General features: G+C 35.9%; 1 protein-coding gene across 1 annotated transcript; it reads left to right on the top strand.

Annotated features, from left to right (window-relative positions):
* Positions 1-2,890: 2,890 nt before the first annotated feature.
* Positions 2,891-3,454, top strand: LOC141392349 (uncharacterized). Its single transcript, XM_073965299.1, has one exon. The coding sequence runs from the start codon at positions 2,891-2,893 to the stop codon at positions 3,452-3,454; it is 564 nt and encodes a 187-aa protein (XP_073821400.1).
* Positions 3,455-18,222: the final 14,768 nt, after the last annotated feature.

Raw genomic sequence — 18,222 nt, forward strand, 5'->3', positions numbered from 1 at the left:
TTTAATTAATTAATTGGATTAATCGAGCTAATATGGCCTAAGGAGTTTTGTATTGAAAAATGAATTCTAGCGAAATACCACAAACTCAACCATTACGCTACGATCGTTTCGCCTGGTGGTTTAAGCCAGGCTCATCAGGCGTATTTGAATGCTAATGGCTAGAAGACAAAGGCTGATTTTGATAACTTCTATTTATACAAACATTTTTACAATTTTGTAATTATGAAGTATTTATGGAAGTCTTTTTCTTTATCAAGTCACCCTAGTGTCTTGTCTAGGAATCATTTTTCTCAATACATACACATATACAATCGAAAATAATTGTTGTGAAGTTATTGTTGGCCTTTGGACTCTATTTAATTTGTGTTTAATTTGGCTTGAGGTCATATTAAAAATTAAAAACAAAATGTTTTTTGTTTTTATTTTATTATTTTATTCATCCAATATTTCGATCATCTTTGATGATCATCCTCAGGGATTGACTTTAAAAAATAAACAAAAACATTTGTTATATAAATTTAAACAAAAAACTAGAAAACACAATAATTACATTGATACTTTTATTTCAACAGACCAACTACAAGAGAAGATATATGTTAGAAATGTTGCACATTGTAAATGTCCCTGTCGAAAACAGAGTAAACTATAAGACAGATACAGAACACTGTGCACAGATATACCGAAGCCTCATAGAGAAATACCACAAATATTAGTTGATATTTGCACTTGGAGAAGAGTGGAAGAACAGTTTGTTGTTTTTTGAAATAAAAATATCAATGTAATTATTGTGTTTTCTAGTTTTTTGTTTAAATTTATATAACAAATGTTTTTGTTTATTTTTTAAAGTCAATCCCTGAGGATGATCATCAAAGATGATCGAAATATTGGATGAATAAAATAATAAAATAAACACAAAAAAACATTTTGTTTTTAATTTTTAATATGACCTCAAGCCAAATTAAACACAAATTAAATAGAGTCCAAAGGTCAACAATAACTTCACAACATTAAAACGCGGAAGGCACGCCGAAAAATCGACAACATCAACATGCAGATTTATAAAAATATTAAACAAAAATATAATGAAGAAACACAGAATGTCATTAAACAATACACCAAATGTAACAGGCGATCAGCACGTATACAATCAACGACGACTTTCCTTATCAAGTGCAAGGAATCAGGTATAATACCCAACTTCATTTTTAACACAACAAAGAATACATGTAACTTATTCAAAACTAACAATACAATACCATCACATACTAGGACAACATTAGACTCACTTATATTAAATTTTCATATGAAAATATTAAAGCTTCTAATACAACAAAAACACAAACAGTCACATACAACAAAAAAGATATTAAACAACACCAAAGATCAACTTCATAATCTCTTAGATGAAGAAGACTTATCCCTCTTTATGGAGAGTGAGCATGTAATACAGCAAACACAGAGCAAAAAAAAAACAAAAATTAACTCACATTAACAAACTAAACTCATTAAAGAGACAACAACACCGTGAACTTAACATACAACACAACAAGGATTGGTTCGTTAATACAACAAAAATTGATATACCGGCCAATGTTGAATGGCTACTCTCACTCGGGCCAAAATTCTCTCTTCCAACTACAAAAACGACGTTCCCCTTGTTTAGCGTTATAGCAGAGGGAGAAGATTGTGTTCAAACGATAGGTAACAGAGAGCAACAAGAGAATGCTAGAATTAATTTTGTAACACTAATAAACGATCACATGAGAAATATGAAACTAGGAAAGAGAGACCGATTTATATTGGATACAGCGAGACAAACGACAATGTTGCTAAAAGAAAATAAAAATCTACTAATACTTAATTCGGATAAAGGGGCAAAGACGGTGGCGATGCTAAAAAACGATACGACGGTATAGGCGAGTTAGGAAGGACCCTACATCAGGGCTACAGGAAAAATGCAATAAACTAGTATTAAAGCTTTTTGAAAACAAATTAATCAACGAGTCAGAAAAGAATAAATTAACTAACAAAACTGCAGTACCGCCTAAAATATATGGACTTCCAAAAATCCACAAGGAAGGCACTCCGCTCCGACCAATTTGTTCATTCATAAACTCGCCCACTTATGAATTATCAAAGTACATGGCAAGCGTATTAAAAGCCCTCACGAAAGATTCGCAATATAATATAAAGGACGCAGTTGATTTTAAAACAAGAATTGCAAATCAACAAATTGAAGATGACGAATTACTGGTATCATTTGATGTAATATCACTATTCCCAAGTGTACCTGTCAATCTAGCAATAAACATAATAAAAGAAAAGTGGACAATTATCAAGGATTACACAAATATTCCCAACAACTTATTTATAGACATTCTTACAGTTTGTATTAAGGACTCGCGATATTTTAGATACAATGATAAGATATATGAGCAGCAAAAAGGAATGCCCATGGGATCACCGATTTCGCCCATAATTGCCGATATCGTCATGGAAAAATTACTTGACGATAGCATGAGCAAATTGACGGTCAAACCACGACTACTAACCAAATATGTTGACGACATTTTTGCATAACAAAGAAAGACGAAATCGACAATACACTCAAGATATTAAACGAATTTAATAAACAATTACGTTTCACTATGGAATGCGAATCCAATAAACAACTTCCATATCTTGACTCTATTATACGTAGACAAGGTAACAATATATTGTTAGATTGGTACAAAAAACCTACTGCGTCAGGCAGGATAATCAATTTCCATTCAAAACATCCCAGACGCAACAAATCAACGCAGCTACAAATTTTATTCGAAGGGTATTGAGCATCAGCGACAAGAATTTCCATCATAAAAACCTGAAAATCGTCCGAAAAATTCTTAAGATGAACGATTTTCCTAATAGAACCATCGAAGAACTAATAAAATATGCAAAAAACAACCGAACGCTTTGGTTCCGGCAAAGTGAAAGTCAATTTTTGAATGCTGGAATTACGCAGGATGAAACGAAATACCATTCATTGGTTGGATCAATTGGGACGAATATTCTCAACGCTGTAAGTCATATCATCGAGAATCCCTCATCCAGGAATAAGTATGAAGCATTTAAGACGGCAATGCTAGCTGAATTTCAAGATTCTGAAGAAAGAAGATTGCAGAAATTGTTGGAGAATGTCGAAATGGGCGATAGAAAACCATCTGCCGTACTAAGGGAGATGCGCCAGCTGTCATCAGGGAAAGTATCAGACGACATGCTCAAATCATTGTGGTTTCAACGTTTACCAACCATGATAAAAACAGTCTTATCCGTAAGTACCGACAGCCTGGACAAACTTGCAGTCATGGCGGATAAAATTAATGATCAACTCGGCAATTCATCGATATCACAAGTTAGTAAGGAGAATTCGTGTTCGCGGTTGGATCGCATTGAAGGTCAGGTGATCAATTAACGCTGGACATCGTGCAAGAAGTAAGAGCAGAAATCGAAATTCCAGTCAATCTCGTGATACTTCTGGACGTATATGCTGGTATCATTTCAAATTTGGAAGTAAAGCATCCAAGTGTCGTCCACCGTGTACATATAAGACGGAAAATTAAAAACTCCTTCGTCTATGGTGACGGATGAAGGGGATTTGAAGCTATGTCGCCTAATTTTAAGAGACACACATAATAATCAGCAGTTCCTGGATACCGGCGCGGATGTGTCTGTGATACCCGCTTCAATTTTGCGAACACGTTCAACGCCTCATGACATGGAGCTCCAAGCTGCCAATAACACTACTATAAGAACTTATGGTGAAAAAATCCTTGAGCTGAATCTTGGTTTGCGAAGAAATTTTGTTTGGCCATTTATAATTGCTGACATACCACAATCAATTATTGGGTCCGATTTTCTGAAGCATTTCGATTTGCTAGTTGGTGTTAGAAGACACTGCCTAATTGACAAGAAAACAAACATGAAAATTGTATGCTCAATATATAACGAACAGCAAATTTCATCTGTAACAAGCAATACGACTCCAAGAGATTCCCCTTTCCACTCTCTTTTAGAAGAATTCAAGGATATCACTAAACCGTCTAATAAATTGTGTCCTGTCAAACATTCGGTGAAACTTCACATTGAAACAAAAGGATTGCCCGTCCATAGCAAGCCCAGAAGATTGTCTCCTGAAAAGTTAAACATTGTAAAGAAGGAATTTGAGTATATGATGGAACTTGGAATTTGTCGTCCCTCGATGAGCAATTGGTCAAGCCCACTCCATTTAGTACCCAAACAGAACAATGAATGGCGTCCATGTGGGGACTATACGTCATTAAATAAGGTAACCGTTCCAGATAGATATCCCATTCCGCATATACACGATTTTGCTAGTAATTTGCATGGAAAGGAATTTTTTTCAAAGATCGATTTGGTAAAGGGAAATTTCCAAATTCCCGTATAGGAGAAGGACATTCCGAAGACAGCAATCGCCACACCAATTGGACTATTCGAATTCACACAAATGCCATTTGGTTTGTGCAATGCTGCACAAACATTTCAGCGTTTCATGAACGAGGTCCTTAGAGGTCTTGATTAGAGTTGGGCAATATAGTTCCTGGAGCGGATCGATCTTTCTAGTTCCTTTTGCCAAAAGGAACTAGTTCCTTAATATAGTTCCATAGTTCCAAATAGTTCCGAGAGCGATATAGTTCAATGCATCTTTCTCGTTCCATGTTCTTTTTATTTCCTTCATTCCAAATAGTTCCGGGACCGTTATAGTTCAATGCATCTTTCTCGTTCCTCGTTCTTTTTATTTCCTTAATTCCAAATAGTTCCGAGAATGAAGTAGTTTAACGCATCTTTCTCTTTCTTTTTGTTTTCATTTTTTGGTGGATGAATTGACACAAAAATAAATAAATTGCAGCAATGTAACGAGGATGTAATTTACATTTATTTAACAATGTGGCCGCATCTGAATGATGAAGGAACCAAACGTGAAAGATCGAAGAAAGAAAATGAATTATATAAATGAAAGGAATTATATGCACGGCTGGAACTATATGAACTAAAGGAACTATATAAATGAAAGAGCCGGATATAGTTCCAATAGTTCCTTGTCCGGAATAGTTCCTTGGAACTAGTTCGTTCCGGAACTACACAACTCTAGTCTTGATTTTTGCTACGTATATATCGATGACATACTAATTGCTTCATTAAGCCGATTTCTTGGTCTTATCAATTTCTATCGTTGATTTATACCAAACGCTGCCCAAACATGTGGGCATGAAGTTAAGAAGGGTCAGAAAAAGAACGACTCAAGATCTCAGAAATACATTTGAAGAGTGCAAAAATCAACTTGCAAATGCTGCACTTCTTTCTTATCCTGTCCAGGGTGCGCCTATATCTCTTTGGGTCGATGCATCTGACTTTGGTATGGGTGCGGTTCTTCAACAGTATGTCAATGATAAAAGGGCCCCTCTTGGATTCTATTCCAAAAAGTTTTCAGAAACGCAACGCAGATATAGCACGTATGATCGCGAACTACAAGCGGCATATTTCGGTCTAAAACATTTTCAATATTTTCATGAAGGGCAATCATTTTCGATTTACACCGAGCATAAACCTCTTTCGGTTGCATTTCTACAAAAATCAGAAAAATCGTCACCGAGACAATTACGCCAACTGTACTACATTGGTCACCATACCACGGATATCCGATATATTCAAGGAAAAAATAACGTGACAGCTGATTTCTTGTCCAGATTGGATACGATTGAAATGCCTAATTCATTTAATTTCAACGAATTAGCAAAGGATCAAGAAACTGATGAAGAAATAATTTCAATGTTATCATCTACGGAACACAGTCTTTCTCTCAAGAAAATCAAAATGACCGAATCAGAACAGGAATTATATTGCGTAATTGGATCAAAAGTTATTCACACGACGTCTTATCATCCACAGGCTAATGGACAAATCGAGAGGTGGCACCGAATTCTGAAAAATGTCATCAAATGTCATGCGGATACAAACTGGGTTGACAAGTTACCGTTAATAATGCTCGGACTACGATGCTCAACATCCGCTGATTTGACATATTCACCTGCAGAGATGGTATATGGGACCACTCTACAGATTCAAGGTCAATTTGTAAGTGACAGTAAATATTCCGCCAATAATGACTGGGTTTCAAATTTCTGTGAGCACATGGAGAAATTACGAACGTAATAGGTACAACGTCATGGAAATAGCTCTGTATATATTCCAACAGATATCGCAACATGTACACATGTATTTTTGAGAAATGATGCTGTTATGAAACCTTTGCAACGGCCGTATATTGGACCGTACTTGGTAATACATCGAGATGATAAAACTTTCACGATCAAGGTAAACAACAATGAAAAAGTCGTGTCTATAGATCGTATGAAGCCTGCACGAATATTAGTCAACATTGAAGACGTCCACCCTGAAAAAGTTCCAGAATCCAGAATGGTTACAAGAAGCAAGAAAAAATGTTAGTTTCAAGCGCAGCTGAAACTGGAGGGGGGTACTGTGGGCAGTATTAATTTTTAAATTTTCTACTTTATGTTTAAAAAAATTTTCAATCACGTAGGCATTGATATTTATTTTTTGTTTGTCAATGTTATGAAAATTTTCCAAAATAATTTTTATTCAGTTAGAAACATTCGTTCATGTAATTTGGAATTTTAATCAAATAAAATTTTGTTAGAAAATATTAAACCCTCGTTTTCTACAATACGATAGACTGTTAGTCGATGTTTAGGCGTTTAAAGTTAACGGGAAAGAAAATTGAGTTTATGGGCGAGGGAGTAGGGAGGAGTAATAGGGGGTACACACCCTTGTACTCGCAAATTCTGTTTTGTTTCTTTATTCATTGCAGATTTTTTTGCATTTTCTTTCATTTTATTTTCTCCGCCGGCAAAGCATACATTTGAAAAATTTTTGTGATGAAAAATAAATTGAACAAGAAATTATCTGTAAAAATTAATAGTAATGAACTTTAATTTAATTTCTATTAATGAACTTTAATTTAATTTCTATAACCAATATCGCCTTATAGTACGTTTAGACTTATAAATCCACTCGATTTCAAATGTCAATTCCATAGTATATATGTACGTCAAATAAATCGTAGTTCTAAATCCACTGGATTTTATTTGACGGATATTGTTTGAGATTGACAGTTTAAATCATAGTAAAAGTTCATAGTCTAACAGGCGTTTTAGTATTGCCTTTGCATGATCAAACGAGAATATGAGTGTGAAGAAGAATCAGAAAATTGACACAAGGATTATTTGCGTGTCTAAACTGCAAGGAAATTTTAAAAGAAATTGAGAAGAAGACTTGCCGTTCCAGTTTGAACGTATAAACACGGACTTAACATTTTGCGAAAATTTGAATACACTGAAAAAAATGTAAAGTAAGTTTAAATTTTTTCTTAAAATTTAAAGAATTTGGTGGTGTAATCCCGTTGAACCTCAAATATATTGCCGTATCCACGATACATTATTGAAATATTCTACAACTACTTATAAATTCAGTGCATTCAAACTAATAAAATAATTTTATTTAAAGCATCACGAGTTTTGAAATCATTTTTGCTAATATTTTGGCTAAAATTTACAACTATTATTCGATCTTCGCACTATAATTCGCATCACGTGTCACTTTCTGGAAATTTATTGCATCTCGTGCAAAATAATAGATTTCTAAATATTTTGGCATTTTCGTGCATTTTTACAGAGTTGTTCTTTTACAAGAATTGTTTTTTAAACAACTATCTGGATTGGCTGGTACGCCGACCTTGACATTTGTTCCATTTTTTTTAACGAGAATATGAGTGTGAAGAAGAATCAGATTATTTGCGTGTCTAAACTGCAAGGAAATTTTAAAAGAAATTGAGAAGAAAATTTTCCGTTCCAGTTTGAACGTATAAACACGGACTTAACATTTTGCGAAAATTTGAATACACTGAAAGAAATTTAAAGTAAGTTTTAAATTTTTTCTTAAAATTTAAATAATTTGGTGGTGTAGTCCCGTTGAACCTCAAATATATTGCTGTATCCACGATACATTATTGAAATATTCTACAACTACTTATAAGTTCAGTGCATTCTAACCAATAAAATAATTGTTGTGAAGTTATTGTTGACCTTTGGACTCTATTTAATTTGTTTTTAATTTGGCTTGAGGTCATATTAAAAATTAAAAACAAAATGTTTTTTGTTTTTATTTTATTATTTTATTCATCCAATATTTGGATCATCTTTGATGATCATCCTCAGGGATTGACTTTAAAAAATAAACAAAAACATTTGTTATATAAATTTAAACAAAAAACTAGAAAGCACAATAATTACATTGATATTTTTATTTCAAAAAACAACAAATTGTTCTTCCACTCTTCTCCAAGTGCAAATATCAACTAATATTTGTGGTGTTTCTCTATGGGGCTTCGGTATATCTGTGCACAGTGTTCTGTATCTGTCTTATAGTTTACTCTGTTTTCGACAGGGACATTTACAATGTGCAACATTTCTAACATATATCTTCTCTTGTAGTAGGTCTCCTGTGCTAAAATCTCCACCTACTTAAAATAGGGCGTATGCCCAGTTAATGCACAATGCGCAGCTAGAGCTGTTTTTTGCTCTAAAGATCTACTTTTTGCATTGTGATCAGACTTGTGACCACTTATCCTAGTTTTTAGCTTCGTCTTGGTGGTTCCAACATAAACCTTTTGGCATGTGTTTAAATTGTCGCCATTGCACTTGATTTTGTACACAAGGTTTGATTTTTCGTCTGCAGGTGTTTTTGACTTGGTACGGCTAAAGAAGTTGCCATTAGTATTGTTACTTTTTAGAGATATTTGATATTTTTCTTTGTCATAAAGGTTTGAATTTGAAAAGCGTTCAGTAAAACCAGGAACATCGATTGTCGATTTTTTGTATATTTTCTCAATTTTCTCAGTCTGTTTTTTGCATATTTTATTAGTTCTTCGATGGTTTAGCACAGGAGACCAACTACAAGAGAAGATATATGTTAGAAATGTTGCACATTGTAAATGTCCCTGTCGAAAACAGAGTAAACTATAAGACAGATACAGAACACTGTGCACAGATATACCGAAGCCTCATAGAGAAACACCACAAATATCAGTTGATATTTGCACTTGGAGAAGAGTGGAAGAACAATTTGTTGTTTTTTGAAATAAAAATATCAATGTAATTATTGTGTTTTCTAGTTTTTTGTTTAAATTTATATAACAAACGTTTTTGTTTATTTTTTAAAGTCAATCCCTGAGGATGATCATCAAAGATGATCAAAATATTGGATGAATAAAATAATAAAATAAAAACAAAAAAACATTTTGTTTTTAATTTTTAATATGACCTCAAGCCAAATTAAACACAAATTAAATAGAGTCCAAAGGTCAACAATAACATCACAACATTAAAACGCGGAAGGCACGCCGAAAAATCGACAACATCAACATGCAGATTTATAAAAATATTAAACAAAAATATAATGAAGAAACACAGAATGTCATTAAACAATACACCAAATGTAACAGGCGATCAGCACGTATACAATCAACGACGACTTTCCTTATCAAGTGCAAGGAATCAGGTATAATAACCAACTTCATTTTTAACACAACAAAGAATACATGTAACATATTCAAAACTAAGAACACAATACCAACACATACTAGGACAACATTAGACTCACTCATATTCAATTTTCATATGAAAATGTTAAAGCTTCTAATACAACAAAAACACAAACAGTCACATACAACAAAAAAGATATTAACAACACCAAAGATAAACTTCATAATCTCTTAGATGAAGAAGACTTATCCCTCTTTATGGAGAGTGAGCATATAATACAGCAAACACAGAGCAAAAAACAAAAATTAACTCACATTAACAAACTAAACTCATTAAAGAGACAACAACACCGTGAACTTAACATACAACACAACAACGATTGGTTCGTTAATACAACAAAAATTTATATACCGGGCAACGTTGAATGGCTACTCTCACTCGGGCCAAAATTCTCTCTTCCAACTACAAAAACGACGTTCCCCTTGTTTAGCGTTATAGCAGAGGGAGAAGATTGTATTCAAACGTTTGGTAACAGAGAGCAAGAAGAGAATGCCAGAATTAATTTTGTAACACTAATAAACGATCACATGAGAAATACGAAACTAGGAAAAAGATACCGATTTATATTGGATACAGTGAGACAAACGACAAAGTTGCTAAAAGAAAATAAAAATCTACTAATACTTAATTCGGATAAAGGGGCAAAGACGGTGGCGATGCTAAAAAACGAATATGCGTTATCGAGGCTGACCGAACTAGTTTTCTTAGCAATAGGGATTATCTTTGCCACCTTCCATTCGGAAGGAAACGAAGAAGTTGTAACTATGGTATTCACAAGATGAAGGAAGGCAACACTAATAAGAGGCAAAACTGTTTTTAAAAACTTTAGCGGGTATCCATCATTGCTGGCCACGGTAGACTTGATCGAGGAGAGAGCCAAGAATAATTCATCAAGAGATATAGTCCGAAAGGAGAAACCATTAATACAATCAGAAAATGACTGAATGTTACTGCATAATGCGTCATCCAATTGGTTAGAAACAAAAGTGTTATTCAATTGATCAGCGCCAACATCCAAGGAGGTACATATATCTGGAATATTATCTAGTAAACCATTTCTCCTAATTTTTTGCCATATAGATTTTCCATTACCTGTCTCCAGAAAGGATGCTGCATTCTCTTTTACATTTCCTCACAACCGTTTTTGCTCTGTTCCTAGCTTTACAGTAGATCTTCCAGTTCTCTTCCGTACTATTTTCTTGAAAGGCTTTGAACGCTAAGTCTCTAAGAGAAGTGTAATAATCAATATTAGGGCAGTTATACCAGTTATCAGAAGTTGACTGAACTTTTCGCCTTTTCAAAGGGACTGCAGAATGAATGTGAGACAAACCAGACATGAATATAGTAAGCTGAGCGTTAACATTTGACGTACGCCACATGCCAGAAAAGTCAAAGGAATTTATTTTCGCTTGTAATGAGTCAATACTCACACTGCAATAGTCATAGAACTCATAATATGCCAACTCACGCGTAACAGGTAACTTAATCCCAAGGTATATCAGCGCATGTTTATAAATTGATGGGCATATAACCTGATAAGAAAGTAAAATAATATCAGGAACAGATAACAAAAAGAAATCTAAAAGGGACGACGACTTGTGAGCGACATCAAAATGTGTAGGTATTGGGTTATGCCTAATTGACATGTTCATTCTTATACAAGCTTGTCTAACGGAGGAGGCAACATCGGGATCTAATAAATTTTTGTTATAATCACCCATTATAATAATTTTAGTATACCTGAGCAACAGACTTGAAACTTCTTTCTCAAATGCCTCAAAGTCACCGTGAGGTAAATAAGCTACACCCACCAAAACAGTATCCGTTCCACATAAGACCTCGACAAACAAGCATTCAACAATGCCATAATTACTGCCCCTATAAACAATTTTATAAGATAGGGATTTGGATAAATATAACGCGACTCCACCGCCTTTATGGTTTAGACGATCGTTACGACAACAGTTGAATCCATTAATAGAAACACAATTGGAAGAAATGCTGGGCTTAAGCCACGTTTCAGAAATCCCCACAATATCCAAGTCACTGTCCATAATAATATTTCTAATTTCCGAAAGCTTTATAGAGGACGGATTGACACAGAAGCTTTGAATGTTGTAATGAGCAAATTTTAAATCCGAACTTAAATTATTAAACTGAGATCGAAGTTTTTGGCTATTATGAATTACATCACCCAAATTATTCATTATATTATTAATATCAAAACATGTAAAATAATTATTTATCGAGAAAATTAATTGAAAGCACAAATAAATAGTGTACTTAATTCACGACATAGGGATACGATCGTACCAGCGCAACGGTATCATCTCATGTTTCACTGAGCTAAAGGTGCAGACGGCAAAAACCACGTCCCTACAATTTCTGGAGAATTGCAGTGACATGGGTTTTGGAATCCATCACCAGAGCTCTAAATAAAAGGAAATTTTACCATGCAAGAAGTACAGAGCACAAATTTATCCTAATCGCATAAATTAGTCTAGTTTAACTACTCCAGTGAATGAAATAAAATACTGTACACTAAGATAAACAATCCTGAGGCGAAATTATTCAGCATGATGAAGAGAAGATGGCGTAAATCCATGAAGCGATGTGTTGTCGGATAGGATATTTTCAGACAAGAGACTACTGGAAAGCAAGACACATTGTTGCAAATTCAGAATTTCCTTTTGGCCATCCAAATGAGTAATCGTTGCTTTTGGGCCATCACCATTAATGAGTGTATACTTTGCTATACATTTTTATTATTACTTTTTTATTTTTTACTTTTTATTATTTTTATGTGTTCTAAGTCACTTTGTTTGTTTCTTGTTGCGTGCCTAAGGTTGGGAACAGGGTTGGGACTTACACCCTAGAGAAAAATAGTAGGTTAGCCGGTGTCCAGATGACATTTTACCCCGAGCCGAAAGTAGGTACACGTAACAATATGGCGCCCAAATTCTAAATGTTGATTCATTAGTGTAGGTCATCTAAACACTAATAAATAGCCCATTAGTATATTTACAATAGACCAACTTTTCCAACCGATGATGCGACTTACAGAGGTTATTACTCCTGATCCATTCTGGACTAGAGCCAGAATGTTGTGGGAAGTGATATACTCTGGAACATCGCATATAAGGGACAGGAAAGACTTATGCAAACCCGAAATGCGGATTATCCTACCGGGAATGAAGTAGCCTATAGGTAGTAGTAACTGATGTTTTGGGATTGAACAAAGAAATGTTAGTGTCAGCTTGAAATTTGTTTGTGAGCCAATTCAACAGGATGATAGCCGATCTAGATCTGTTCTAGGGACGTAGTATCTGACAAGGTTGAATTGAATGATATGGTCGTGAAGACCGTGCATCAAGTCATGTTACAAATTGTGTGTTAGTAGTTTCCAAATTTAGTTTTTTTGTTTTATCCATCACCATCGTAGGAAGCCATGTGGTAAGGCTAAATAATACCGTACACATCACACCTCGTCGATAAAATTCTCCTGAAATATATAAGAATGATATTATAAAAGACATAACTTTGCGTAAATATTATAAGGATTTGGATTGATAAAATTAAAATCCTTTACTTTGACTCGAAAGTAATATTAGGTTAGATTTATAAACAGCAGGTTCTAAAGGGGTATGAGTTCAGGAACTCGTTCAAGGACCAAAGAGCGGAAACGGGATAGACCTACAGAATTTGATAAAAATAGATCAATTATAATTGAAAATAAAAAGAAAAAGGATCATACGGAGCTGGAAATGGCAGAGAATAACTCCACCGAGGATGGACAGATTAGGGATTTATCCCGAACTATAAATGTCAACTCGCCAAACACGAACTCCTTGGGACCCGTTTTCCTTCAGGGCAGAATCGGACAGATGAATGAAACGCCAGGTGGCGCAACGGGAGACCAGGGTTTAGGGAATCGTCTTCTTGAGAACCAAATCCTTAACCTGAAAGAAGAAATGGATGAAATTAAGAAATCGGTAATCGAATTGACTAGGGCCATGAAAGAGAATAATCTGGCGGTAGAAAAGGTTAAGAAAACGGTAGAAGGAAATAGTTCTGGAGGGAATTGCCACTCGGCATCACAACCGCCTAGCGGGAATAGTGCGTCAGCATCGTCAAACGTTCCTCAGGAGCCTCCACTAGGCAACCCAAGTGAAACTGGATTGTGTAACAGAAACACGAATTCAGAACTAACATCTACGGCAAACTCCATAATTCCTCATAGGCCTCCTAGGCAAACTCCACCGGAGCCAGAACCAACAAGTAGACCTCCCATTCCGCAACATGGAGCACAAGAGAGGCACTCAGCACCATTTGACCCCAGAACTAGTGCTAGAATTAACAAGTTAGGGTTACGTTTTGATGGTAGTTCGACAGGGCTGGGAGTAGAGGAGTTCGTTTATCGATTAGAGTATTTTAAGAGGCAGTATGGCATTCCATGGTCTGAGATCATTAGGGATTTCCTACTGTTGCTATCTGGACGCGCGGAGTCCTAGTACTGGTTGTTCCAGAATACCAAAAGGGAACATGTTTGGGAAGGGCTAAAATCGAGTTTGTTGAGTCAATACCAGAGTACCAAAACAAATGTTGAGATATTGACGGAACTACCTCAACGCAAACAGCAGCCAAACGAGACCATCGATAACTATTTTCATGCTATGGGTCAGATTAGGGCAAAACTCTTCCAGCCAATGTACGAACTTGATATGGTAAAGATCATGAAAAAGAACATTAGAGAAAGTATCAGTCGAATAGTGTACCCAATCCAAGTGTATACTGTGGAACAGTTGAGGATTGAGTGCAGCGAGGCTGAGAAAACTTTCCTAAGACGGGAAAATAGGGTTTTAGCTCCACAAACTCGTCCCATAAGACAAGTAAATGAGGTCAATGTGAATTTTAACGATTATTCGTACGAAGATGATCAAAATAGTTCCAATATCGAAGATGTTGATGCATTTCAGATGCAGAGGAAACAAAATCCGAATATTACTTGTTGGAACTGTTTAAAGTCTGGCCATGGATTTCGTGATTGCGATGCAGCAGAACGAGCTCTGTTTTGCTGTAAATGCGGCAATCCAGGCACCAAGACTCCAGAATGCAATGTCTCTCAGTCGGGAAACCGCAACAGGGGCGTGGGGAACAAAGAGGGACCACGTCCAGCGGAAAACCCCTGAAAATAACAAAAATATTAGAAAATTTGTCAAATCAAAACAAAAGTACACAATTACAAACCATTTCTAAAGTCAATACTGAACATTTTGAACCCCGATTAAGACATTACTTGCCATTAGATATTAGGAAACATTAATATGAAAAGGCCCGTGAAAGAATAATGGGAAATGAAAATAAGCAGTTTAAGGATTCCAAGATCCACAGGACACGGGAAAAGTTTAAAGAGAAGAAGAAAGAACTGAAGTCAATTGTTGAATCATTGTCGAAAGTCGATCGTAAAGACGATAAAAGAGTATATGCAGAGGTGGAAATTCAGGGGGTCAAGAAAATTGGCTTGCTTGACACTGGGGCCTCTGTTAGTGTATTAGGAAAAGGTTGTCTAGAGTTCATAGAATTGATTCAGGCAGAGACAAAACCAATGTTCTCCACTGTCCAAACTGCCGCTGGTCATCAGCATAGGATCTTGGGAAGGGTGAAATTGCAGATAAAATATAATGACATAGAACAAGAACAAAATTTTTTACCTCTGTCCAGACTTAGAACAAGAGCTATATTTAGGAATTGATTTTTGGCGAAATTATAATTTAGCACCGAATATTATAGGCGTAGATGAACTGAACATGGAACAAATACAAAAAGACTTAGTAGATGATGAAGCATATAAATTAAACCCCCCATGAATTGTCGAAGGAACAACAGCAAAAACTAGATGAGGTTATACGCAACTTCGACACATTTGAAGAAAAGGGCCTGGGCAAAACAAAGCTGGAAAAACATACAATCAAATTGACTGAAGGGGCTGAGCCTGTTAAGGATCCCCACTATCCTATGTCACCAGCTGTCCAGGCCATAGTTTATGAGGAAGTGGATAAGATGCTCCGTCTAAACGTCATAGAAGAGTCGGAAAGCCCGTGGAGTAATATAACCACCGTTGTTAGGAAGCCGGTCAAAAATAGGTTTTGCTTGGACGCGAGAAAGTTAAATAAATTAACTGTCAAAGATGCGTACCCTCTTCAAAACATCGACGGTATCCTTAGTAGAATAGACGAGACTTTTTTCATTAGCAGCGTCGATTTGAAGTTCGCCTTTTGGCAAATAGAACTCGACGATGATAGCAAAGCCTGCACTGCGTTTACAGTTCCTGGAAGGCCATTATACCAGTTCAGGGTAATGCCGTTCGGGCTCTGTAACGCAGCGCAGCGCTTATGCAGATCCTGATCAAATCAAAGCAATTCGAAATATTAAGATACCACGTAATCCTCGAGAGGTTAGAAGTTTCCTTGGAACCGCGGGCTGGTACCGCCGGTTCATCAAGGACTTCGCGACACTATCGGCTCCTTTAACAGATACCCTTAAAAAAAGCAAGAAGTTCGAAATCAGTGAGGCAGCTATTAATTCATTTGAGAGTCTGAAAAAGGCCCTTACTTCTGCTCCCGTACTCCGCCACCCAGATTTTTCAAGGCATTTTTACATCCAATGTGACGCATCCGAGTATGGCATAGGGGCCGTTCTTTACCTACTAAATAATGTTCAGGAAGAACACCCTATAGACCCTAGTGACCGAGAAGGAATGCTTGGCTGCAGTCATGGCGATTAATAGGTTTAGGCCATACGTGGAAATTATGCCGTTTACGGTAATCACCGACCACGCATCATTGAAACGGTTGATGTCCTGGAAAGATCTGAGTGGTCGGTTAGCCCGCTGGTCTCTGCAATTGCAATCATATAACTTTGATATAAAGCATCGAAAGGGTTCCGAGAATGTGATAGCAGATATGCTGTCCAGAGCTCCTACAGAAGAGCCCATCGAGGAATTGAATATGAATGAATATTTAGATTTTGAAACAGTTGAGTTCGAAGGTGAAGAGTATTTAGATTTGATTAAGAATATACAAGAGAACTCTGAAAGATTACCGGATCTCAAGGTCGAAAATGGCCTCATTTATATAAAATATTTACCTAGTCAGGAATTAGATGAAGATTTACGTTGGAAATTATGGATTCCAAGTGGTATCACTCACGAGATAATAGACCGAATTCACAAATCCCATACATCTTGCCATGGAGGGATTACGAAAACCCTTGTAAGGATTAGAAGATTCTTTTACTGGCCTAATATGACTACCCAGGTCAGACAGTATGTTAGAAACTGCCAAGTATGCAAAGAGGTTAAGTCAAGTAACCAGAATCTTATGTCCCAAATAGGAAAAGAAGTAATAACTGACCGCCCTTTTCAAAAGTTATACATCGACTTTCTAGGGAAATACCCGAGGTCGAAGAAAGGAAATGCGTATGTGTTTATAGTTGTTGATCATTTCACTTCACCATTTTTTGCTTTGTTCGGATTCCATATGTTTTCCAGTGGCCGAGATTACCATCTGGCCTGACAGACTAGAGTTACTGAGAAGCAAAATAAAAGAAAATCTGCATAAGGCATACTCAAGGAGTGCAGTAGTGGAATTCTCTAACGCATTTTTTAGGTTACCGACAAAAATCGGTAAAATTAAAACGCAAAATTATGAATAAAAAGTTCAAGCAAAAGTTGACAACACTGTTGCTATCGTAGAACCTTGCGACTACTTTATATTTTTTTTATAACAGGAGGGCCAGAGTTGTAAAATTCAGACCAGGGCAAGAGGTTTATCGCCGAATCATAGTCCAATCTGACTTTTCTAAAAATGTGAACTCTAAATTTTGCAACAAGTTCGTAAAATGTCGGATTGTTAAGCCCGTCGGAGAGAACATGTACGAACTGGAAAAATTTAAAAGAACACCTATTGGAATCTATCACGTGAAAGACATTAAGTCATAATATGTGCAATATAGAGATTAAACTGTGATATTATTAGGATTAAGCATTTATGTATGTGATGTCCTTATAGTATTAAGTTAAACTTTATAGTGCAATAAAATGACTTTTTCAATCTGTGATATATTAGGTACCTGCCAGTTTCATGTTCGTATTGTCCCAATTATACACTGCTTTGATTACACTGTGCAACATTTTTAAGGTGATCTTGTGCAAACAATTCGAACTGAGGATTTTTTGAAAGTACAGACCCAAACGACAGGAAACCCTAGTTCGGTTTTGTTGTGTCAGATCCAGCTCGGATTTTATGGCCCCATCTAAACATGGTTAAATATTGAGTTATTAAAGAAATGCGGGGCTATATCCCTGAAGCCAATGCGAATCTTCTCCCGACCTGTGAAGCAAATTTGTAGACTAGGACAAGAATAAAATATTTGTAGAAATAATGAACTCGAAAAACTACATTTATTGCCTCAAATTTCAAAATATATGCAAAAATTCCACAATTTTTATACATTTCGTTTGTTGTAAAATGCCTCTATTCCG

The sequence above is a fragment of the Musca autumnalis genome, unplaced genomic scaffold (genome assembly GCF_047663935.1).
Source record: "Musca autumnalis isolate F117 unplaced genomic scaffold, ASM4766393v1 scaffold_2, whole genome shotgun sequence".
NCBI lineage: Eukaryota > Metazoa > Arthropoda > Insecta > Diptera > Muscidae > Musca > Musca autumnalis.